The sequence below is a fragment of the Elgaria multicarinata genome, chromosome 8 (assembly GCF_023053635.1).
Source record: "Elgaria multicarinata webbii isolate HBS135686 ecotype San Diego chromosome 8, rElgMul1.1.pri, whole genome shotgun sequence".
Lineage (NCBI taxonomy): Eukaryota > Metazoa > Chordata > Lepidosauria > Squamata > Anguidae > Elgaria > Elgaria multicarinata.
In genome coordinates, this window is record NC_086178.1 from 83,054,669 (window position 1) to 83,081,462 (window position 26,794).

General features: G+C 42.7%; 1 protein-coding gene across 1 annotated transcript in view; it reads right to left on the reverse strand.

Moving 5' to 3' along the window:
- Window positions 1–26,794, reverse strand: part of MYOF (myoferlin) — a 111,241-nt gene that overhangs the window by 74,502 nt on the left and 9,945 nt on the right. Inside the window, exons 2-5 of the mRNA XM_063132884.1 lie at window positions 24,353–24,408; window positions 22,337–22,428; window positions 7,652–7,760; window positions 6,499–6,589 (exon numbers count right to left, since the gene is read on the reverse strand). Coding sequence (XP_062988954.1) covers window positions 6,499–6,589; window positions 7,652–7,760; window positions 22,337–22,428; window positions 24,353–24,408 — 348 coding nt within the window. The remainder of the gene's footprint in view (window positions 1–6,498; window positions 6,590–7,651; window positions 7,761–22,336; window positions 22,429–24,352; window positions 24,409–26,794) is intronic.

Sequence of the window (26,794 nt, forward strand, 5' to 3'; positions counted from 1 at the left end):
GGCTTTGGTGAGTGCTGTCTCTCAGTCTCACTTCCACAGCTTATGATAAAATTGTCCTGCTTATAAAGCTATTCTGAGGAGGAATGGGGGTGGCAAGGTTTGCAAAACCTTTTGAATGTGAAAAATAGGTCTGCCAAGGAGGAAAGTCATAGGTATGCCAAGGAGGCTTAATCTATGCTATTTGAGACTATGAAAGATAACTAAGCAACCTTTTTAAAAGAAGGACAACAACATGGCGTTGAACCCCTTGCAATTATTTCTAAACGGTTTTTCTACCTGCCAGATGTTCAACAGTTAATAGAATTTTAAAATAAGTCTTAAATTATTATTATTATTATTATTATTATTATTATTATTATTATTTATTTATTTATTTATATAGCACCATCAATGTACATGGTGCTGTACAGAGTAAAACAGTAAATAGCAAGACCCTGCCGCATAGGCTTACATTCTAATAAAACCATAATAAAACAATAAGGAGGGGAAGAGAAAGCAAACAGGCACAGGGTAGGGTAAACAGGCACTGGGTAGGGTAAAACTAACAGTATAAAGTCAGAACAAAATCAGGTTTTAAAAGCTTTAGGAAAAAGAAAATTTTTTAGCTGAGCTTTAAAAGCTGCAGTTGAACTTGTAGTTCTCAAATGTTCTGGAAGAGCGTTCCAGGCATAAGGGGCAGCAGAAGAAAATGGACGAAGCCGAGCAAGGGAAGTAGAGGCCCTAACAGGAAAAGCAATGCATACATAGATATTATTTCTTCAAATCTGAGATGCTTGAGGAATTCAATTTTTTGTACAAATTGATCTGATCTGCAATTGCTTGACTAATGTGCACATAGAACTTACCTATCCACCATATTTGCACTATTCTGAATGCTGTTGTCAGCTGTTTATCAAATACATTCAGAAATACATAATTTGAGAGAAATGTGTTTTAAAAGCTATTTAAATGTGAATAGTTGTATAGAATTTTTTAATTGCTGCAGATTAATGCAGAAATTATCTTGAGAAGTATCGAACACTGCCCATTTCACCTGCAGGAACCACAACTAGCGTAACATGAAGCTAACAGATCCTGAGGTAAACAGAAACAAGCAGAAACAGTTGTTTCCTGACCTGGGCAGGTCAGCAGAACTTGTAGAAGGGAGCTCTGTTGACCCATTCCATTCTGGAAATGAGTGTTTCCACTCATTTTTGGGGTTGCCTTAGGTAGCACTAGCTTCCTGTTTCATTAGTGGTGGATCCTGCTGGCACAATAGAACCAAAAGGGCTGCAGCAACAGTATTGGATACTGCCCACAGAATGGACTTATGAGTGAACACATGCAAAAATTACATGGGACTGTAATAGACTGATCTGCCAATCCCTACCTCAAACTACATAGTGTGGCACTGACCTAGACACAATTATATTGACTGCTTGAAGTGTTTAAAGTACTGCAAAGTGGAATTAGGCATGAACCTCACTTATTTATTTGTTTTTCTATAAGAGGATATTCATCATGGTTCACAGACAAATTTTAAAGAAGTCAAAGACCAAAACACTATAATCAATGCATTAAAATGACAATTAAAAAACCTTATACAGAACTACAGCAAAAGTAGCTTCACACATTACAATAAAAAAACACAGCTGTTTTTGATTAGCAGACACAAACACCAAAGTTGATTGGAATAGCCTTGTCTTCACATGGTGGGTGCGCCTCCTTTAGGAGGGTTTTCCACAATGTGTGTCCCACAACTAGAAGACCCTTTTTCTCATGTTCACTTGGGGTGCAATCATGTGCATGTTTAGATAGAAAATAAGTCCTACAATGTGTGTGTGGGGAACTGCTGGAACTTGTAGGACTTTTTTCTTGTCTAAACATGCATAGGATTGCATCCTTAAAAACTTCCAATGGTGCTGGGAAACAGAGCAGGGTCTCTGATATTGATCTCATGGTTCCAGTAAGTTCATACAAGATGACATGAAAACCCAATCTAAGGTCATTTAAGAATACAAGAAGAGCCAACAACAGCACCTTGAATTGGTCTGGAAACAAACCGGCAACCAGATAAGATGAAATAATAGCAGAGTGGTGTGATCTAGTTAGCTAGCAGGATCCAGTCAACAATCTGGCAACTGTATTTTGAACCAACTATGGTTTCCAAACTGTATTCAAACTCAAACACAGCCCCCAGAGAGCATTTTACAGTTCTCTCTCAGGCATGAATGACAATTGCAAGAGCATTGCAAGAGCATTGCAGCAGCACTCCAGGTGAAACCATTTTACAGCACAATCTGATACATATCTTCTCAGAAGTTAGTCCCATTGAGTTCAATGGGACTTACTGCCAAGTAACTGTGTATTGGACTGCAGCCTTAATGAGAGTAGAGTAATGAGAGTAGATTGGTCTTCAACACAGAAGTATAATTTACTTCAGGATCCTCTCTCTTTGATATAAATCTGATATTGTTTCATCTTTAAGCAGGAATTGAAACTGTAAAGTTCACTATGGCGAAATAATATTTGGTTAATCTTCAGAAATGTGAATTGCAAAACTTTACCACAGATAGTGACATCGCAAAGGGGTGTCTACCATAGTGCCAATACATGTGCTTCCTAAATAGAGGATTCTGGGGGGAAAAATAGTAACCAGTACTAAACTGTTTCAAAGCTGAACTCAAACTTTACAGTTTTGTGATTACTTTCTCTCAAAGTATCTTCCATCTTCAGATTCTCCATCAATCAGAAAGCAAATTGTTTTAAAAAAACAAACACCTGAGCACCTGTTTATAAAGATACAGGTGTCTGACTTATAACTTCTTAGCCTAAACAAATAGCTGATCAAATGATAAAACTGTTCATACACTGCACTACTTCAAACTACAAAAGCTGGGGTTGCATGTTGTGCTGTAAAAGTGGAATATATATAAGAAATTCTGTGCCAAAGGGCTAAATTTTGCATAAACTATTATTCTGGTTTTGAGGAAATTAATCAAACTTTTCCTTTGTTTACACTCAGCTCCTACCTTACAGCCTGTTCCATGCCTGGTTAAAAAAAAAACACCATAAGAGCCTGGTAGATTCACTTTTTACAATACAATTTAAAGTTTCAAGGTGACCTTCCCTCATGAAAACTGGAGGAACAAGTTTTTGTAGCTTAGGGGAAGGTTACACCCTAGCCTTTAAGCGTATTTATTGCTAATAAGAATCTCCATTCTTACCTGGGAGTTAAGGCAGTATAATTGTACAGCACTTTTTTTGAAAACTAACAAATCAGTTTTTATGACATAAACAGCTAACATTTGGGAGAGGCTTTAAATCATAACAGCAACTGTCTTGGGCAATATTTACTGGAACTGAGAGCTTTAGGCATTAACATGATTTACAGAGGTGTGAGGTGAAAGTGACTAGCCTCTTTCATACCTTTAAGCAGCAATTGTGAGGCGAAGGCAAATGGCCAAGGAGCGTGTGTCAGGACCGCTCCCTTTGGGTCTCCTTTTTACCTCTTTCTATAAAGGATCCCAACCATGGACCCAGTCGGAATATTGCTGCTCACTGGTTCTGTGTTTCACTGACCATTCTTGACCCCACAGCAACCAGCCCAGCACTCTGTGCTCCACTCTATTCACTCTTTTACTTCACCACTGCCACCACATCTCCCAGTACCTTACTTCAGGTACTTTAGGAATCCAATCCAGTTTATGAAACAAAATAATTTTTATTTAACAATAAATAAGTTCATGTGGTTTCATTTGTTACAATAGTTTGTTACAATACACAATATCTCATGCATCCTTGCCTACTCTACCCACTAGTCAAATCTATCTCCCCTTGTTCCCTCTTTCCCCAAAACAATAAAACATTTGGTCCTCCTTTGATCTAAACTCTTTCAGCAGACAAACCCAGATCCTCTCTCCCTCTGTCAACTCTCCAGACACAACTCTCAACTGCTTCTAACTGCTGTCACACACTTGAACCTCACAGCCAATCAGCATCCACTCCAAAATTCCATGCACTCACTCCCCATCCCAAACAGAATTAACCACTTACCATCCTTACTATTCGAAGTCCAAACAGCACTTACATCATAAACACATAACAATAAAGGGCCAAGTAGCATGGCAAACCTGTTTGTTTAAATCCCAGTCATAAGAACATAACAGAAGAACATAAGAAGAGCCATGTTGGATCAGACCAATGCTCTATTTAGTCCAGCATTCTGTTCACACAGTTGCCAATCTGTTGTTGACCAGGAACCCATAAGCAGGACATAAGTGTAACAGCACCCTCCTCTCCATGTTCCCCAGCAACTGGTGTACATAGGCTTACTGCCTCTGATACTGAAAGTAGCATAAATGCATCAGGATTAGTAGCCCTTGATAGCCTTCTCCTCCAGGAATTTGTCTAACCTTGTGTTAAAGCCATCTAAATTAGTGGCTATCACTATGTCTTGCGGTAGTGAATTCCGTAGTTTAACTATGTGTAGTTAAACTATGTGAAGAAGTATTTGCTTTTATCTGTTCTGAATCATTCACCAATAAGCTTCAAGGGATGACCCCGGGTTCTGGTATTGTTTTCCTATCCACTTTCTCCACAACTGTGCATAATTTATAGGCCTGTGCAAGCCTCGGATTCAGAAATCCAAATCCCAGAGGCCATTTTCTTGTACAGGCCTAGGCCCCCATACAGCCTACAACTCCCAGCATGCAGTGCCTGGCAGGGCTGTACTTACCAGGGCCCAAGAACACAGGGAATAGATAAATTCGCTGCTGCCATCGCCAGCTCTTCTGCATGATCACCAGCTTCCCAGCATGATCCCCAGCTTCCCAGGATGAATGGCCGCTGACCAGGACGATTGGCCACTGCCACCACAATTTGGAAGATTCCATTGACCCGAAGGGGTCCACATGACTTCCGCAGGCGTCATGCAGCCTCCTGCATGCAGGGCACCTGTAGAAGTCATGTGAACCCTTTCAGGGTCAATGGAGTCTTCCAGATTGTGGCATCAGCGGCCGATCGTCCTGGGCAGCAGGCGATCGCGGCAGCAAATTCATCTATTCACTCTGTTCTTGGGCCCTGGTAAGTACAGCCCTCCCAGGCACTGCATGCCTGTGCAAGAAAATGGTGCATCCACCATCAAATGGCCTCCGTGATTTGGATTTCCGAATCCGCAGCCTGAGGCTTGCACAGGCCTACTAATTTATACGGTGTCATATAGAAAGGGGGAGGCAGCAGAATGTCTGCATGTAATTTTAACAGCAAAAAGGTCACAGAGGCCCCTCCGCCTACTCGTAGCCAATCACAGGCTGTCCATCCTCACATGTGCTTTTCTACTTGGCCAAGCTCAGCTCTGTTGAGGAAAAATGTCTGAGGAAAAGGGCTGTGAGATGAGGGAAGCAATGAGGTAGTGGTAAATTTTAAAATGCAGGTGCTCATCATGACAGCTCCCACAGCCACGCCCCCAAGGAGGGTCCAAAAATCCAGGCAGTGTTGACCCATATCAACAAACCAGTTCTAGCACTTTTATCTCCACCAGGAGCAGGGCTTTTGTAACATGATGGGGTCTTTTGCCCATTCAAGACCAAACCACAACAGGAACAGCTCAAAACTATAAATTGCTGAGAAAATTCATCCCCCTGCCCTGCCCCAGCTACTGAGAAGATTGCAGCTAAGATCAGAGGGAAGCAGTGAATTCTGAGCCAGGTGGCAGGTGACATCATTGTCTCTGCTAATAAAAAAAGTGCAGATACTCTGTCCCTATGAGCCCAGGTTCCACTACACCGCTGGAGGGAAGGATCCCTTCCCTTCATCCATATGCCCCTTTTGCTGCAAATATTGGACCCCACCTTGTAGTTATATATGACTAGGTCAGGCAGAGGTTTACACAAACACACCAGCATCTATCATGTGTCCTGTATAGGGCAGGAGGACCACCTTAAAAATAACTTAAGATAATCTTTTTTGTGTCATTGGACCATTTCAAATGTAATGCTAAACTTATGATGTAGCATTACATGCATTAGCCTGCAGAAGCCTTGTGCTCACGCATTTCCCCAACACCACTCCCTCCTTCTCCGGCACAGTCACAAGGATAACAGAAGTATGCACTTCCGCTTTTAAACTGGCCAGCGTTCCTTGTTACGCCCAGGCTCAGGGGAACTATGATTACTATAAACTATGGTTAGTTCAAACAATCCAATATTAAACCATGGTTTATGGGCCTGATTTGTTCACTAATCAGAGTTTAAATTAATTAGAGTCCCCCACACACCCCTGAGTTCAGATGTAATGGATATTTCTAGTTAGCTTAAACATCAGAGATGCTTCCAAACTCCTCATAGCTGCATCAGATGAGGAAAGGGGACAGGGTAGTATACAAGTTCTTGCATGTAACACTAACCCATGTTCAAACATGCTTATCTTTCTGGTGGATAATTCTAACTAATCTTTGCCTGGTACTTTAAAAAAAACCTTGTGGGAGGACAGAGAGGATTCTGAAAAGTTACGACATACCTTCAGTGCCTTGTGCATTTGTTCCGCCTGGGTCATTTGGATTTGGTGGTCCAGCGGGTGGTTCATATCCTACCACCAAGTCAATAGTTGCCTAAATTAAAAGAAAAGAAAAATCACATATGTTGCCCAGGATCTAAAAACCTACTTCAGTTCATGCAAGGGCTTTGTACCAGACTGGTGGGCATGAGCTCAGAAGTAAGCATAGGGTTGCAAAGCACAGTGTGCTGTTTTAGACTTTAAAACAAAGCTTCTGAGTGACCACACTATTAAAAGTGCTTACTCAGAAGTAAGTATCTCTATGTTCAATGGGGTTTACTCAAAAGTAAGCATGTATCAGATTTTAGTAAGATTTGGATGAAAATGCAGTTGAAATCAATGGGATTTACTCTTGAGTAAGGGAACCAGCAGATCTCTATTTTATGAACTGGAGAGGCACAGCTTTGCATGATCGAAGTAAAAGAAAATAGATCCTTCGCAAATGCAAGGAGGTGGAATTTCGCATTGGTGGAGTATCAGGGAAATGGTTTAAGGGGGGATTTAAAATTCCTAAAAAATCAAGGGATGAACCAATCTGATTCAAACTTGGCATGCTGAAAGCTCTACTTAAAAGCTCTTAAGGTCCCAAATTTCTTCTCCTTATTTTTAAAAATGAGGGAGCTGTGGGCAAGGAAAGTGGGGTTGGAGCAGTAAAAAGTTCATTCATTCGAACATTGGACACTGAATGCTGACGGAGGAAAACCGCCCTGCCCTCCCCTTTTGTCAGCAAGACTCCATTCAAAGCACACACACCCAACAAAGGAAAAAGCCAGGGGACAGCATACACGGAGGCTTAAGGGCACATTAAAGTCACTTGAGGAAAGTAATCCAGACTTCCCCCCCCCCCCCAGCACCAAACTAATATGCAAAACAAAGGAAAAGAGGTGAAATGGGTGCGGGACAGGGCCGACGTCATGTGAGTCCCGTGCTGCAAAACCAGATCCCAGATATGGGATCACACCGCTGGTGTGATGGAGCTCTCTCTCTCTCTCTCTCTCTCTGTGTAACATTTTTACCAATCTTTGCAGCTTTCCTATGCAGATACATTGGTCACATGTTTCCTATGCTGTTTGAAGATTTTATCCAGTAAAACAATACAAATAAGGAAGTTACTCACTCCAGAGTCCAGTCCTTTTTCATTTAGCAGGGGAACAAGCTTGTATGGAAGTGATCTACTCTGGGTGCCTACCAGTTCCTTGAGTGCAACTGATGCTGTGCCAATTAACCTGAAAGGCAAGAGGGAAGTTACCCCAAGTGTATGCTTAAAGCACTAAATAAAGAGAAGTCCTTTCCTTTGATCAGTTGCCAGTTCGTGTCCGATGCCCTTGAGAAAAAAAACATGTTGATTGTTAAAAGTCACTGTTGAACATGCATATGGCCCCATCTGTATTCCCTGTTTATTCCACTTCCTTTCCATTTCTGTGTTGTGTCTCTATTTCAGTTATCGATTGCAAGCTCCTCAGTACCGAGACCCATCCTTTTGTTCTCTGCAAGACACATCATGCATATTGGTACAATTTCCACAAAGGTAGCCATCTGTTGCAGAAAAAACAACAGAGATTTATGGAACCTTAAAGACAAACACACTTATTCTGGCATAAGCTTTTGTAGCCACCTTCAACTTCATCAGATGCAGGAAGCGTAAAGCTCAAAGTAGCAGATTTATATCACTGGCCATGCTAGCTGAGAGTGATGGGAATTGCAGTCCTAAACATCTGGAGGGCACCAGGTTGGGGAAAAGCTGTTCTAAGAAAACCCTAATACCCATTGTAATGGAATTGCTCTGTTTGGCTTTAACAATTCCCCGGCGGAGAAGGGGGGTCTGACTCAGCCAGCCCAGACACACGCCCCTTCGCTGCCGCTTGTTAACCCCTTACAGTCTAGGTTCTCAAGGAAACCACACCACAATGCAGAATATGGACCAAAAGGCTTTTATTCTTTACACACACACTTCTATAAGGGTCCAAACATTAGGATTAACACTTAAGAGGTTTGGGGGAAGAACACGAACAAAGGAATAACACACATAAACAGCAGAGACTAACACTCTTCCCTCTCAAATGCTCAAGCTTAACAAACTTCACACTCGCTCCCCGCTTAACCACCCCCACCAGCCGTTACTCCAGCAAGGTCCCTTGCCCCAAAATTGTACCCAAACCTAATCTAAAATAAAACAAACACCTAATTTCTATGACTCAACCTTTGCTGCTCACCCCGACTTTGCTTTTCGCCACTCAAGCTAAACTCCTTCCCTCAGCAGCCGCGTGGAGCCTCCGCCATCCAGCTGGTCCGGCCTGGATGCCCTAACTTACCACGCACACGCTGGACTCCTAATACCCACAGGAAAGAGGCCGGACCCTTAGGTGCCTAAGCCTTTTATCCCTTTCTGGAACCCCCTTGTCACCAGACCCACCTTGACCAATAGAAACCCCATAGCAACCCACACCTCTCCCGAAGGGAGGGGTGAATGCTCCCAGACATTGCACAGCTGCAACTTATTACTCTCCCCGGTTCCAGCCTGGGGAGGCATTATCAGATGCCAGGCACTTCTCACCCAGCGTGGCCTTGGCATTTGGACCTACTACTCCCTTTTCAGAGACAAGAAACTTTTCTTCTCCCTGGGATGAAGCAAAAGATGTTCTCTTAAAGGGACCATGGGCTCAGCCCATGACACCCATGAGATAAGAAGGCACTTTATATAGGCCTGGCTTACATTATCGTAGAATTTAAGTGTTGCTGAAAATGTAGGCAACATTCAATTAATTTCATAACTTGAATTTGGTTAGAGAAGCCCTCATCCTCTGAGGAAATGGAATCACAAGTTGGAACATTTCAAAACTATTCTCATTAGGAATCTTCTCACAGAGCTGTCATAAGGTACAAGGGTGTGGTTGTTGAAACTGTCAACCAGATGAGACGACTCCATCGTTTTGAACATTGCCTTCCAGTAGCATGTTCACATTCACAGATGTAGAACTGATGTAATCGTTTTTAATGGGGGGTGGGGGGTGAAGAGAGAAATCATTTCAAGTGCTCCAAATCGAGCTAGTATTTATATCAATTATACAAGAAAAAAGAAGCCCACATCCTCTATAGCATTCACTTGAGGTGTAAGGGGAAGTATGCCAGTTTCACTTTTTCTTGCATTCATTTTTTAAAATCTCAGGTTCTTTCCATTCTCTGCATGAAGAAATTTGTGAATTTTGGTAAATAGTAAAAACAAACCAACAGATTAGCATTTCAGGACACATGACGCAGCTGCCCATTTGTCGCTGTGCCGGGTTTTTAACGCCATAAAGCACATGTCTAAGTTTGCACTGCATTAGAGTTGTGTGTCCTTGGGGAAGTTAAATCGTATTTTGACATATGGGCATAACTTTGAAGGCAGGACAAAGTGATTGGCTGATTTCCCGCCTTCCCACCTATCGCGTCCTCTGGCTGTGTCGATCCTTCCTGCCGTTTTCATGTCTGGAGATGGAGCTTTTAAAATTAAAACAAAGAGGGGGGAATGGGCAGCGAGAGGAAGGAGATGTGTTCAGTCCCTCTTTCACATCCTCTACTGCCTCGTTCCTTTAAGCTCTCAGTTTTCCTCATCTATGAATTTGCAGAGTTCCGCAGATAAAATTTATAGCTTCACTAGTCTATACTCCATAGCATCATATGTGCAATAATGTGATAATGTGCAGGTACGCATTAATAACTATACTTCAAAAAAAATTCAGGAGATAAATCGCTGTTGCTGTTGCAGTGTGACGCTCGTTACCTAGATTCGAATCAATGAAAATTCAGTTTTATATTCAATGAGGAGCAATCCCGTTGTCATATAGATGGGGGACAGGACAGTTGCCTTCTGAACAAGCCCAGAAGGTAGAAGTGGCTTTTTTTCTAAACTGGCCTCCGAATCACAGAACTGAGTCAAGCTATTTCTCAATGCTCAAGAAACTTGTACATCTTGCTTCACTTCCTCCTTTTCAGAGCAGGAACTGCTCTTTCCATTTTGGGAGAAGATTGTTTGAAATTTTTGAAGATGCAAATTCCTGTCAGTGTTTATCACGCCACTGTACACAAGGAAGTGGGGAGGGTTAGTGAGAGGAATATATTGGGTTTGGCTGGATTAACTGACTCACTTCACATTATGCATTTCCTTAGGTTTATCTATTGGTTTTCCGCTGCAGAAGTGAAACCCAATTGCTTATTCCATTTTACAGTATAATTACAGCTACTTAATTATGCTTTTAAAAGGCTGTGTTTCTAAGAATCCACTTCAAACAAGGGGAAAAAACATACTGAAAAATGAAATTCTAGAATGGAGTCCTAGCAAGGGATGAGAGAGAAATTAATTCAGTTTGAACTGAAATGCAGTTATCCTTGCTCTTTTCCAAATTTTGAAATACAGTTTTGCAATCAAAAAAATGCATACAAAAACATATATTAAGGGGGAAATGGGCACAAAAATGTGTTTATTAGTGAAAATAATGTACAAATGCATTATATAAGGTGGAACTGTTTGCAAAAAAAAAGTATATTAAGCAAAATGAATACAAAAGTGCTTATATTCTTCAGTTAGGAGAAATCCACATTAAAAGTGCAACATTTTTAGTAGATTTTTTTTAAAAAAAAACCCTGCAAACTTGTGTGGAAACATACATAACGTTGGAAAAATGGATAGATTGATCCTTCCCTGGTTTGAAACTAACTACTTTAGATATAGCTTTCCCCTAGGGCTCCAAGAGCAGCAGCTATTTCAAGGAAATTCTTTTAAAGCTGTGATCTTATCCTTGCTTACTTAGGAGCACGCCCCATCAAACTCAATGGGACTTATTTCTAAGTAGAAATGTATAGGATTGCACTGTCAGCTGCATTCCAGAGTTGTGTATGTCCATTTGTTTCAGAAACTGTTCTTCAGGAAAACTGCTTTTACGATTTAAGGAAGAAAAAAAAAAGACTTTAAGGCCTTTATCTAATAAACACAGCCTATCTAATAAACACAGCTTATTCCTCACAGAAAAGAATAAACTCTTCCTTAAAGGGTATATTTTGTATAGCCTTGTTTTATTCGGCTTGCAATGTGTTGGGCCTCACATTTGTCCCTTCCCTGCCACTTATTCTGCTTGATACTCATCGGTCTGAGGCAATCACTGCGCCAGTAACTTCTAACCTATTTTCCTTCCTGCTAATCAGCTCGTGTCCCCTTTGCCCTGTAGCTGCATGCTCTAGATTATGCATAGGCAGGATTGATTTATCTATCATATTCCAGGCTGGGCAGTTGGTTTAAAACAGTGTCTAGCATAATAGTTGCATTCTTGTAAACCTGTTGAAAATAATAAATGTCCTCGGTCAAACCATAGAGTCACATTGGCTTCTTGGCATGCTGAGGAGCCACAAGTGATGAAGCAGCAAGGTCAACAGCTAGGATGCAGGTGGCAGAAGACTCAAAGCAAATATGGGCCGATGCTGTGGTCATGATGGTGGCAGGAGGAAGGGGAAGCTTATTTCCACCACCGTTGCATCTGGACAATGGGTCAGCAAGTTGTGGAACCTTCAAAGACCCGTTGTGATTTATTTGCATTACATTTTGCCAATAAAATTGTTCATACCTGCTCTGACTTGGATGCCACGGTTTTGATGCAAACAGAGATGGATGTACCCATAGCACTGTTTGGTCCTGTTTTTCTGGATAATTTTCAGCTTGTGAGGCCTGAGGATGTTGACAAACTGCTTGGAGGACTGAGGCCTACCACTTGCTTTTTAGACCCTTGCACCTTCTGGCTAATGGAATCTGCCAGGAATGGGCTTAAAATATGGATTATCGGATGTGGTCAATGCCTCATTAATGGGCACAGTAGTTCTGGTGGTCCTGAATGAGGGAGTAGTCATGAAGCCACTGGTGCAGAAGCCACGTCTGGATCTCTTGGCTATGGGGAATTAGTGCCCTGTTTCAAGGCTACCATATCTGAGCAAGAAACGAGTGAATCATGCCAACTCCGGGCAGCTTTGGATGAATCATATTTAGTTCCATTCTAGTCTGGCTTCCAGTCATTTATTTTGGACTGCATTTGCTGTTTTAAACAATTTAGCTGCAACTCCATGTGTATGTCTTTAAACTGTAATTGTATTTTCAAGTGTTCATAACCTTCTAAGCCACCTTGAGAGGGCAGCACACCCTGAAAGGCAACTTTAAACTCTTTTAAATAATAAATAAACAAATAAATAACAGAACCATCATGACAAAACAAGTAGGAAGAAGAGGATGATAACCGCTCAGTACAAAATTCTGGCTATAAATAGAGATGTTGGAGGAATCCGTCTAGGGAGCAAAGTTTGCCAAGCTTTTATCAGCTCAGTCCCTTTGGATCTATGCTCATTGAGCTAGGCCAACTCATGGATTTTCATTCCTCCTCCCTCCCTCCTTATTTCCCAGTTTTTTGGGGAAAGCCCACAGCTCGGCTCACAAATGCAAGCCAAGCCAGGGCTCCAGGGAAATCCAGCAAGCCCCCAAAGGGCCAGATTTCTCCACAATGGCCACCCCTAGCTATAAGTGGCATTAGCAATGTTCATTTTACGAGATTTTCATTCTCAAAAGATTTTGTCCATTTCAAACAGGCTGAATTTAAACCAGCCTGCCCAAACCTGATACCCTCTAGATGTTTTGGACTACAACTCTCGGCAATCCCAGTCACCATAGACAATGATCTAGAATGACGAGATTTGTCATCCAAAAGATCTAGAGAGCCCTGTGGAAATCTGATTTAAACTACGGCACCTTGTACCAACATGTGCCTACTCCTGCTGCCTCATGTTGTCAGGCAAAATGTTTTCCTCCTACCTCCTGCAGCCTGTGACATTAAACAAGTAGGAGAATATCCCAGGTAAGTAATTCATATGGACAGCCAGGGCCAGCATCAAAAATATGCATGGTCAGGCTCCTGCCAAGGCCTCACACCCAGGCAGGGGTCTAGTGACAATACTTGCTCTTTCACTTCATTATTGCAGACTTTTTGTTCACCTGCCTCTTTCTCTAGCTCAGACAACGGTGGTGAGAAGAAGGAGAAGTAGATGCCACAGCCTTTATTACTCCTTGGCTCTGTGCCTGCCAAGCAATCAAGGGGTAGCAATGAGGAGAAAGAGGATGAGGAAGAAGAGGAGCAGGTGGAAATGGTCGTGAGAATGTCACTGAGGGAAGGCCCCCATTGAGGTTGCCTCACCCTCAAAAACCTGGTGCTGGCATTGAGGACAGCAATAGCATAGGCCTCTCCCATTCACCCTGCTATTTTCCACGTGGTTGACGATGACAAAGGATTGCACTAAAACCAGCCCTTATTAGAGCGAATAGAAAACAGGCTCCCGTTAGGCTCATGTTCTGTATTCAGATCAATGCCACGTGGGCCTAGTGACTGTGAATTGTGCTGAGAAGGGCATGGGCTCAGAAGTACAGGGACACAATTGGTTTTATAGAAGAGAGCTCTTTAGGGAGCAATGTGTATTACTTCAAAAGTGGTGGTGTAGTGGTACCTTCTGAAGCGCAGGCATTCATTATACTAGTCCCTATAGCCAAGGAAAGTCCAAAGATTCAAGCAGCTGTGTGGCTCCATAGCAAGAAAAGAGTTCTAGCAGTTTTCATCTCCACCAGAAGAAGGTCTTCCGTAAAGCTCATGGGTCTTAATTGCCCATTCACAACCAAGCAACCCCAAAATACTTTGCATTGCATTGCATTGCAGGCAATAATATATTGTTGTTGAGAAAATTAATTCCCCCCCAGCCACTGTGAGAACTGCAGCCAAGCTCAGAGGGCACAGGGAATTCAGAGCGGGGTTGCAGATGATGTCAGCATCCCCACTAATAAAAAGAAGTGCCAGCACTGTGTCCCTGTGTGAACCCTGGGTCCACTGCATCACTGTTCAAAATGTGATAAGCCAGCCCTGCTCCATTCCCCATTCTTTTGAGTGGAGCGGGTTTTCAGTCTCCACTGCATAGATCTTTCCCCAACAGCCTACATCCCCCTAGAAGATATAAAGAACTCCATGTTAGGCATTATAAGAAAAGGAATTGAGAATAAAACGACCAGTATCAAACTGCCCTTATACAAATCGATGGTGCGACCACACTTAGAATACTGTGTACAGTTCTGGTCACCACACCTAAAAAGGATATTATAGAGCTGGAAAAAGTGCAGAAAAGGGCAACTAAAACGATTAAGGGGCTGGAGCATCTCCCCTATGAGGGAAGGTTACATCAACTGGGATTGTTAAGCTTGGAAAAAAGGAAGCTAAGGGGAGATGATAGAGGTGTACAAAATTATGCATGGTATGGAGAATGTGGATAGGGAGACATTTTTCTCCCTCTCTGAGAATACTAAAACCCAGGGTCATCCCTTGAAGCTGGCTGGTGGGAGATTCAGGACAAATAAAAGGAAGTACTTCTTCACACAGTGCATAGTTAAATTCTGGAGCTCAACACCACAGGATGTAGTAATGGCCACCACTTTGGATGGCTTTAAAAAAGGGGTTGGATAAATTCCTGGAGGCAAAGGCTATCAATGGCTACTAGTCCTAATGACTCTCTGCTACCTCCAGTATCAGAGGCAGTAAGTCTGTATGCACCAGTTGCTGGGGAACATGGGTGGAAGGGTGCTGTTGCACCATGTCCTGCTTGTTCATCCCTGGTAGATGGCTGGGTGGCCACTGTGTGAACAGAGTTCTGGATTAGATGGACCCTTGGTCTGATCCAGCATGGCTCTTCTTATGTTCTTATGTTCCATCAGATGAGTGTTTTATTACACACTTGTTACTGGGCACTCATGGATTTTCGCATGTCCCTCTCATGATGTCATCTGCCTCCCACGTGCCTCCCGCCCCTTCCAGCCTTCTTCATGCCACAAAAAAACCCCAACCCAGTAAGTCCGACTTATTATTAAATATGGATGTTGCCGCTATCTCCTGCTCAGTGCAGGAGAAGCAGCGGGATCAAAACAGCCCACTGAATGGGCCACGTGCAAGTTGATTACTTCCTCTTTTAAAAGAGGAAGTAATGAGGGACAAACGCGTGGGCGGAGAAGTGATGGAAACAAATGTGATTTCCCCCTGCGTGGTGACACTCATAATGTCAGATCAGGATTTCTTATTAAATATATATGGCAGAAAGAATTGAAAATTATTTTCAGTTGGATCTGTGTACAAATCTAAGGCTGCAATCCTATGCATACTTATTTAGCAACAAGTCCTATTAAATGCAGTGGGACTTACACTGGAGTAAACATAGGACCAGGGCTGCGCAAGAACTGCAGATGTTAGCTGCAAATCTATATTCCTCACTGGAGTATTGCCAGGTTTCTTAAATAATAAAAACTGGCCTACCACTTTTCTCCTTAGTTGCTAGGTTACCAAACAATTTGATGTCTGGAAAAAATGTGAAATCTCTCCTCCCACATAGGGAATACAAGCACTTCACACAGACTTTGGTGGTGCAACTTACTTCCTCTAACATGAGAATGTATTCTAAATACATAGCAGCAAAAGACCATATTCTTCAGCTATTACACTTTCAACATTTTGTAAAGAAATGGTGCTGTTGTTTATAAAAAGCTTCAGTAAAATCAGCGACATCAAAGACTAAGCTAACATAACAGAAAACAGATGTCTGCCCTCTCTCCCCTCTTCCTTATAAGGGAAAACTTAGCCATGCAGTTAGTCATGGGGGTTGTGCCTCCTGCCCCGATTCCACTAAACATTATGCAGTTGTAGAGCTTTTCAAAATACTTTTCCAGGGGGTTTAAGCCTTTGCTACAGCAACTGCACATTAAGCCTAGTCTGATCTGATTGTAGGATAAGGTTTCTGCAAGTCAAAGCAAGTTTTAGTTCAATGAGAAGTGGAAAAATACGCAGTGCGTGTTAGCTGTACAGACTGGGACAGGCATGCCACAGCAATGAGTAGTCTGCTGGCAATGAACAGCTGTAAGGAAACTTCAACCACACTTATTCTTCTAAAAGCAAACTCAGTGACTAAGGAAGATGGGGGAGAAATAGGAATTGAATCCTTCCCATCCACCCATTCTCTCTCTCTCTCTCTCTCTCTCTGGAATCCCTCCCTATTTATTTTACTTCAATCACAAATGTCATTTGCCTTTTACCTGGTATGTTCCTCCTTGGCAGCCCCACTGAAGTAAGGCAGTCAGATACAAAAGAGGGGGGATGTCATTTACCCTTAATAGTTGTATAATACCTCTTCTACACAGTTATGGCCATGCTAGCTAGGAATGATGGGAGTTGTAGTCCACCACATCTGGAGGGGACCAGGTTAGGGAAGTTCTCTCCCTTCCACATTACTAGAACTTGTGGTCACTCCATGAAATTGATTGCAGTAGATTCCAGACAAGGAAGCCCTTCACACAACATGTAACATATGGAAGTCACTGCCACAAGAAAAAGGGGATTGGACAAAATTCCAGAGGAGGGGCCTATCAAATACTATTAGCTAGAATGACTGTATGGCTTCTCCAGTTTCAGAGGCAGAATACCAGTTTGGGGAAGAAATGGCAGGAAAGGGCTTCCTGGTAGCACCTTCTTGTGGGCTTACTGCAGGCATCTGGTTGGCCACTGTGAGAAGCAGGATGCTAGACTTGATGGATCCATGATCTGACCCAGCAGGGCTCTTCCTTTGACAGCCCCTCATTTTGTTTCAAAAGTTTCCTTTCTGTTGAGATCAATTTTCTGAGATGTGACATTAAGCATCTATTTCTTCCATAAAGTCCATACTAAACATCTGACAAAGGGTGGTTTGGAGGAGAGAAAGGAGGGTTAGAAGAGAGTTCCTCAAGTCTCCCCATACCTGCTCCTCCTCTCCTGAATTCCTCTCCCCCAGCTGTTCCAGCCTCATGGACAGCACCCTGAAACTTTAATAGTTGTATAAAAAAGGGGACTTCTGTAATTGCTGAGCTGAAATTTCCTCTCTTACAGAGTTACTAAAGGTGCAGGAGCCCGGTCTTCTTTTTCGCCTGGACACCCTAGTAAACAGTGAACTATGTAAGATGGGAGTTCAACCTGTACCAATCTTGTATTGCAGGTGTTTCCATCTCAAATGCTACATTGCTCAAGCACATAGGCCATCCACATGAATTATTAAATGTGCAAATAAGTGACTGAACGTTGTAGCCAACATTAGGTTGCTTTTCTAAGAATTTAGTAATTCCATATTTTGTGTAACATAGAGAGGAAGGAACCTTTGGCTGTCCACGTGTTTTTGACTACAACTCCCATTATCCTTGACCATTGGCCATGCTGGCATGGAGTTATAGGAGTTGTAGTCCAAAACATCTGGAGAGCCACTAGTTGCTTACCTACAGTAACAGAATTTGACAAGACAGAATTACAACGCAGTTCTATGCACACTTAGAAGTAAGCCATAGTGAATTCAATGGGATTTACTTCCAAGTAAACGTGCTTGTGATTAACCTATTAGATAAGCATTTTGATACTAACCATTTGCCTTAAGGGAATGACACCCACCAACTGCAGTTTTCTAAACTCATAATGAATATGTTCCCAGAGGAATAAATTAGGGGAGCACTAGTAATATACACTGCCAGAGAACCAGAGGTGCTGGTTATGGTTTTGCTCTCTCACTACCAGAGGTGATATAACACCCATTAAATGGTTATGCATATGGGCTATTTGTTACCATTAGTGCAATCTGAATGATCATAGATATGCTTTCTAGGAAGCAGAGTACTTACAACTATCATGCCATTTAGTTGTTATCATCTCCTGACAGCACTTTGAAACACCAGCAGTGTTATAACTAAGATTGCCAACTTTTTTGGCTGCCCCTCTTCCTGCGTCTATAACAACAGTTTGCTGTGCAGACAGAACAGGTGAAAATGTTTATTTTTCATGTTATGAAAAAAAGTCAGCTACAAATCAAGTTGCTGGTGAAATCACTACACCAGGCCAGTATATGTTTATCCCCCCACGGTTCACCTCTGATCAGTTGGCAGTCCTAGTTATAACTACTGCAAAAAGAGAAAACAAACGAAAAAAGGGGGGTTCTACGAGAGGCTTAAGGAGCAGTGGCAAGCCACTGTTCGAAGGAGGTTTTATTTGTTCGCTCACTATTTGTACTTAGCATGGATAACTAGAAGCCAACTCCCCACTCATAAATAAAAGAATCAATATTTGCAATGATCATCAGCACTGGCTCGTTATGTGAAACGCAAATAAAAACACAGCAAATATCTGCAAACACACCACTAGCCTCCTGTTTGGGAGATCTGGTTTCAGATGAAAACAAGAACCACCTGAAATGCTAGCCCAGATGTTAAACTCTACACCTGTTTGAGAGTTTAAACAAGGATCAATCTACCTTTTGGGGATCTCATGAACATTCCCCCACTCTGTTAGTCTAGTAAGCACGTGTCTGTATTTCTCTCACCAGGCTGAATACACCCCAACAGGGCTTCCGTGAGATCTGACACACAGAATTACATTCCAAGTTACAGGGGAGGCTGAACCCTGCCTTCAAGGTACAGTGTTGGTGCTGTTCTCCCACCAAACCCCGTGGTATCGCTGCTGCAGGCCCGACCCCTGCCCCTCACCCGGCTTCCAGTGACCAATCAGAGGTTGCCTTCTGCCTGGGAACGCCTCTGTGAAGAGGTTGCCTACTGGCGAAAGAGCCGTAGTGACTTTGCTCTGGCAGGAAAAGTTGGAGTAAGTCCCCAAGTTTTGCAACGTGCAGCTTTGCAGGAAAAAGCCATGGTGACTGTGACCACACAGCCACCATGGGGCTTTTAAGACGTAGAGACAGCCCCCTGGTAAATCAGAAACCCTAGAGGGATTCCCCCATCCTGGCTGGCTTCACAATGTCACAAGTAGTTTTTATCAGAAGTGAAACAGGGGGGGATGTCTTGACGTCTTCTTTGCCCCGGGGTGGCTCTGAATGTGCACGGTGTCGGTTAGATGATGCAGCCGCAGATTCAAAGCCACCCTGGAGCAAAGAGACAAAGATGCACAGCTGAAAAGTTGGGGACTTACCCAGAGTTTTCCAGTGAAAGCGAGGGCGGCCCCCAGGTCTTGCGCTGGTCTGTCCTCGCTCCGGAGCTACTCTGCAGCTGCTCCAGGGACATTCCCAGTGGATGGCAACCCCTAATTGGTCGCTGTCCACCCAGACAAAGGGTGGGCTGGCAGGCCAGTGGGCAGAATGGCCGCCGGAATGCCCCATGCTGCCTTGCCACTTGCCGTGGGGACAAATTATTTTCTTTCCCTGAGTGGCCGCTACTGCCTTGTCTTCCTCCTCCTCCTCCTCGCTCTACATTGCTTTTCATCTTTTCTTGTATCAGGAAGAGTCAGGGGAAGGGACAGATGACCTCCATAAACCCCACACTTGCTTCTTGGTGTGAGGATTATCTGGGGCAACCCTGCAGGAGTGAAAGTGTGGGGTTTGGGAGGAATGGGACACCAACTCAGCACCGTGACGGTAGCCCTAGGAACAAGGTAAGAAGTTAATGCAAGGAAAGTTTCCTGTCTCGTTCTTCTCCCTGCTGCAGCTACCTCACCCTGGAGAGTCAGAAGGGGTTGGAAGTCCTGAACAGTTTTGGATGGTGTGTAGAAGAGAGAAAGAAACAGCAAACTTCCCTTCTGTAATAAGCAAAACTGGTAGATGTGTTAAAAATACAGATGCAATGAAAAATATCTCCATGTCTGTCCCCATGGATTATAAACCTACAAGTGCCTTTTAATCCCAGGGATTAAGAGCCTACAAGTGCTCTTTCGTAAAAAAAGGCATTTTGTAATTTAGCTCCGTAGCAGCAAAAATGTATGCAGTTTGCTTGTATGTTGTAAAGGGAGTGACAGACAAATAGAAAATTGCTTGCAGGAAATGCCTTTCCAAATTAACTTTGCTTGGTCAACTTTTAACAATTCCTAGGGACAACATTTTTATGTATGACTCAGAAAGTAAACAGCACAAAGTGAGCAGGATTCGAAGTAGCCATCTGTGCTTTCACTTCCTGAATTTCTGAAATGAAATGAGCACTAAACCCACCTGTATTGCACACCTACTCTGACATTCTGAGATAACAATCACAAAAATTTATGATGCCTCTAGCATTGTTTAAATGCACATCACCACAAGGGGTGGAGTGGAAATATGAAGAAAAGGACATTACACTGGTGGCTGTGTTTGGCTGCCATTCTTCACATAGAGCTCCATCACACCAGCAATTTATCGCACTCTCACTATGCCTGGAGGCAGGGGAAACCATGGACTCAAAGCAGGAGAAAAAAGTAGAGGCGATGGAGCTCATAATTTGGTTGCTTAAATTCTCTTGAAGACTCTTCATGACCTCGGCTAGTCTGAGTGAATATCGAACAAATTTATAACATGAATCATAAACAAAATAGTTTGTTTACTTCTATCTGGGAAAGACATCCAGCTGTTACATCTACAATCCTGAGCAAAAATATACTGAAGAAATTTACCCTAGCATAGCATTTTCTCATCTTCCAACTCTTTTTGTTACACATATGCTCATCAACTTTGGGGCTGCATCTATTATGTGACACAGAAGCCATCACGCAGGCATCCCGGGACTTCCTGAAGCTCCAAAGCAAAAAAGTTGGGAACTTACCCCGACTTGTCTGGAGTGCAGCAAGGACGGCGCATTGCCATCTGTTGCCATGCTCCAGGATCATAGCAGAGGCGTGACCCCTGATTGTTTTGCCATCCACCTGGGCAGGAGGGTGGGCCAGTGAGCCAAATGGCCACCGGAACGCCCCTGCGCTGCCTCTGGGTGGAGAGAAGAGTCTCCCTTTTCCTGGGGGGAAGTTTTCCCTTCCATTGGCTTCAATCCCTTGCAAGGTAAGGGGGGGAAAGCTGGGAAGGGATGGGTAGCTGTGGCTCCCCCCGCCCCCGCTATGATCCCTATAAACCTTGCACTTGCTCCTTGGCATGGGGATAACATGGCACAACCCTGGAGGAGCAAAACCACGGGGTTTGGGGGGCTCACGGCGCCAATGCACCGTCGTCAAGACACCCCCCTTCTTTGTTGACTTTCCATCCCATTGCAATGCCTTCCTTTGTAAGTAAAAGAGCCTACCCATCCCTCTCACAACTTATTTCTTCCAAAGTCTGCTTCTTCAAAACCTCTATTGAAGCATCATAGCCTCACTTTCTCTACACTTTTTCAGTTTACTCCCTTCTCAGTTACCAATTAACTCTCCACTGACTCATCCTTGCTACAACTTCATGGAATCGAATCTCAGCATTACTGTCGCCTTGGTCCCTTATATTATAAGATTTCTGGTGTGGGCTACATGACTATCATGTGGAGTACAACACCCAGGACTGTTGTGATGATAAATAAGAAATGCAAGAATAGAAAAACAGATTTACAAAGCTTTTGTCTTCACACAATTCAGGTGATTCCAGATGAGGCTTTTATCCCACAATTTCTCTGCCTCGTTCACAGAATTTTACAGTGGAACCAGGGGTCATTGCCATCTTTCACCTGTAACCCTCCCATGTTCCCCCACCAACACTTCTTCCATCTAATGCATTAAGGAGGAAAAGAAAGAATCTTTGGATTGATACTGCTAGGAGCTGTTCATCTGGAAGCACCCCCAGAAGATGAAAGGCCAGTTGAAGTACAAAGCAGAAGAGCCAACAGTAAATAATCCTGTAACATATCTGAAGGGTTAAATATGTAGTTATTGCAAAATTATTGGACTTAATTATTAAAACTCACTTTTTACTTAAAGTAAAAAAATGCACCAAAGTGGGTTTAAAAAAAAGAAAAAAAAAGAAATCAACATACTTGTTTTGCCCTATAGTTTCAAAGTCTTTCACAATAATCTGCAGAGATGAAGAAATATCCAGAGGTATTCCTTTCAAATCAAATTCAAGAATCTGTGCAAAAAAGAATTAGAATAACCATTAAATCTGGAATAACAACTGAACAGCACAACTTAAATGAATGTACATTTTTAAACATTTTAGGAATAAGCATTTTAATCAGTAACACAATTATATAGATATGTGCAGACATTGGGCATTATCCAACTATGCCATTCCGTGAACACAGTGTCATTCCACTAGCAGAAACTACGTTCTGAGCCATGCACAAAGGGAGAATCCAACTAAAATTCTCTTGCACAACTGCTGTGCAAGAGGTTGGGCAATCACTTTCGGAAAGGGGCCTTGGGCTCCACTTGCACAACTGATTGGGAGGTGCTCTACTAGCGCCATTTGAGTTTACGAAATAACACTCTTGGATACTGACACAGGGCTCCTTCAGACAGGCATTTTTCATGCGATCATCATTGTTTGGCCACCAGTTTTCCCGCGAGCTTCACACAACACTTGCCATGCAGCTCTTGTCTCACATCTCCCCACCCCCTTTTCCCGTGTTATTTTGGTACGGGGAAAGTGTAGTATTTTGTGGTCAAGCAATGAAACTGCCATTGTCTCCCTCTCTATTCCTCCCATCATGCTACGTCCTGCTTTGTGTATACTGGTGTTGGGCGATGCAGTATTGACATTACTACTGAGGAGGATCAGTTGGAAGTGTCTCCTCCCACACCTTCTTTGACCTCCTGCCCCTCTGCCATTCTGCTTCTGGGGACAGCACTAGGAACACTGGAGGTACAGCCTGCACGCGTTTCACTAGTACAACATGCTCAGCTCCACATCTCATGGATGCCTAAGCAGATTGGCAACAGGGAGGGGGATGGTGATTGCAACTGCCCCTACATGATACAGGCAAAACGTGAGCACATGCAGCCCTCTGCAGAACTGAAGCGAAGCTGAAATGAAATATCAGTAGAAGGGAAATTCAATGCTATCCACCTACTGATATAGGGCTTCTTTAGTTTAAGGGAAAATCACATTGCTTCCTGTTTCTCTTGCGCAATTGTAATGGACTGCATTACATGGGCAGAGAGTGGTAACCATGCGGTCTATAACTGAAAACTTCCCCATCTCATAGCTTTGAATGGAACAGTGCCCTTTAGTGGGTGCTTTGCAGTGCAACTTTGGCTGCACACAGTAGGAAATCCTGCGCTATTTCAGAAGGTGTTTTTTTAAAACAAAAAAACAAAAAAACACCAGGATTATTGGGGGAAAGTGTGGGAGATGTGCAGGAGGATGACATCATTGTCAAAAGGACCTGCAAATTTCTGTGAGTAGCCAGTCACAAGCGTGCCATATTTCACTCGTGTGAAGTATGCCATAAATAAATTAGGAAATGCATATGCCTCAGGTGACACACATCCGTGGAGGTATCCACATGCTCAAAACAATTCATGTCATGTTTATTTACGCATCTGCTCACCATATTTAACACCCCTTTAAATTATAAAGCATTTCACTTTCCTTCCCATTCCTGAAGTAGCTGCAGAAATAAGGGAACACAGGGAGAAAAGAAAGCTCAAGCACTTTCAGCATATCATTTGAAGCAGATGTTTTGCATCCCCTGTTGAGGTTAAAAATGCTAGCTCTTCCCTGTCTTACATGTCTCACATCAAAACAGCCTTCCCCAACCTGGTGTCCTCCAGATGTGTCCAACTGAAACTCCCAGAATCCCCCAGTCAGTTTGGGGAAAGCTGCCTTAACGAGACATGCAAAAGTTCTATTCCTGGAAGCACGTGGAACAGGAAGCCGTCGGCACCCATATGTGTTTCTTGTTGTCAATAATAATAATAATAAAATATCCAGCATAATATATTAAAATATGTTTTCATGCAACCAAGCAACAAGAGCAATGGGTTGAACTGTGCTTCCATACACTATCCTTTATCATATACTATAGAAACAAAAAATAAGAGCAAGTCACCTCATTCCAAACAGGGTTGAGTTCACTATCAATTTTCTTTGTTTTCTTTTTTTCATCTGGAAATAAACAAAAAAGCAATTACTTACGTGAAAAAATATTTTTGAAATATATCAATCACAATAAATTAAACTATATTTTTCACGCAACCAAACAACAAGGCTGAATGGATTTATTTTTTTCCTTCCCAACCCCAATTTTTATTGTGAATATTAACAAAACAGAACAAAAAATTAATAGTGAAAAATGAAAGAAAAGAAATATTTCATATATAGGAATATTGTTGCTTTTTCCCATCAAATATACCACTTGTTTTTTGAAAAGGGGGGGGAGTTATGCATAGGTGTCAAGGAAAGCAGACCAAATATCCATGTATTTATCCACTTGCAAGTTGCACCGATATAACACCCGTACAAATGTTGATAGCGTTCTCAGTCCATTACATTATGGGAGGTGAGCATTCATCCTTCCAACATGATAGTATAAATCTTTTAGCTGTCATAAGGGATCTGAAAATCCATTTACACTGACAATGTGTTAACTTCCATGAAGCCGGTAGGTAATTTAGGAGGACATGCACATCGTTCCATATTAAGGATTGTTTCAGTACAAAGTTTATCCTTATTATAATCTCCTCCCAAAAGGGGACGACTACTTGGCATTGCCAAAACATATGAATTAAAGAAGCTTTAGGTGCATTACATCTCCAATAATTGTGCAAGTTAGACAAACCCTTATTGAAAAGGCGTTGGGGCTGAATGGATTTATACAGATGCCAGCCAGGGTGTCTCTATAGTAAGATGTTTTTAAAATATTTTAAAAGTTACAATACAAGCATGCCTTCCATGGAATCATAGAATAGCAGAGTTGGAAGGGGTCTATAAGGCCATTGAGTCCAACCCCCTTCTCCAATTAAGAAGTTTTGGTTCTTAGGGTACTATCCAATGGTGTCATTCTGCAAACTCAAATATTGTTACTGGAGCTCCACCAAATCTTAGAATCATAGACTAGCAGGGTTGGAAGGGGCCTACAAGGCCATCGAGTCCAACCCCCTGCTCAATGCAGGAATCCACCCTAAAGCATCCCTGACAGAGGGTTGTCCAGCTGCCTCTTGAAGGCCTCTAGTGTGTTCTGTTGTACAAGTTGTTGAGCGTTATGCTTGCACAACAAGTTGCACAAGGGGTTGCACAACATTATGAAAGCATGATACTCAACTGCTTGCACAATTGGTTGCATAATCCATTGTAAAATGAATTGCACAATGGGTTGCACGAGGATAATGCGCAACCAGTTCCACAACAAGTTGCAGACCAGATTCTGAAGTGGGTTGCACAAGTGTAATGCGCAACTGGTTGCACACGTATAATGCACAACCAGTTGCACAAGGGGTTGCACAAGCATAATGCATAATTACTTGTGCAAACACACTTGCGGAAGTGTAAGTTTTTTTGGATTCTAGCCTTGAGCATAGTTCTTAACCTAGTTTCTATGAGCACAATGTCATTTCCACTAGCAGAATAGCACAATTGGGTACTGCCATTACTGTATTACCAACTGCCTTCACACATGCAAACACCCCACCCGTGCCATCTATCTAAGCTGACATTTTGGTGTATCTGTGGTGAAGCTACTGTCAGAGGCACACTCTGATTTAGAGCTTCATCCCACTTACCTGTTTCCCTTGAATTATCCCCTACAGCACTAAGCTGTCACTATTGTCGTTGTTGTTGTTGCTACCAGGTGGCTAGATCCTTTGCATACCAGGAAATGGGTTTAAGGGGGGAAATGTTAAAAAATCATAAAAAATCGACGGATTACTCAATCCGATTCAAATTTGGTATGCTTAAGGCTCTCCTTAATATCTATTACTGTGCCAATTTTGATGTCTTTATCTTTAAAGCTTACACAGATGTAAGCATTTGTTTAATTTTTCTTCAAATCCTGCTCATGCGCCCCAGTGGCCGCTCGGAAAACAACAAATGATACACTCAAAAACTATAGCAAAATATTGCACTTCTTTTGGTTAAGAAGCGCAATTAAAGCAGGATGCATGGGAGTACTTCACAATAAAAGCAGATTATAAACTGGAAAACTTCGGAGTCCTTTGCACACAATTCGCAGTGATTGCACAGTATAACGCTGGTGTGATAAAGCTCTTAAAAGTCACCAAAAACAATCCGGTGGTAGTGTGTTGTGTAAAGGTGAGAGCTTAGTGGTGGAGCTACTCAATGGTTGCGTGCGGAAGGTCCCAGTTCAGTCCTTAGCACCTCCAGGTAAGGCTGGGGAAGACTGCAGTCCGGAACCCTGCCAACCAGTCAGTGTTGACAACACTGCGCTAGTTGGACCAGTGGTCTGATTCAGTATAAGGCAGCTCCCAATGTTCCTATCACTCTCTTCCTGTCATTTGAGAATCAGATTACTCAGCCTTCCCCAACTGGTGCCTTC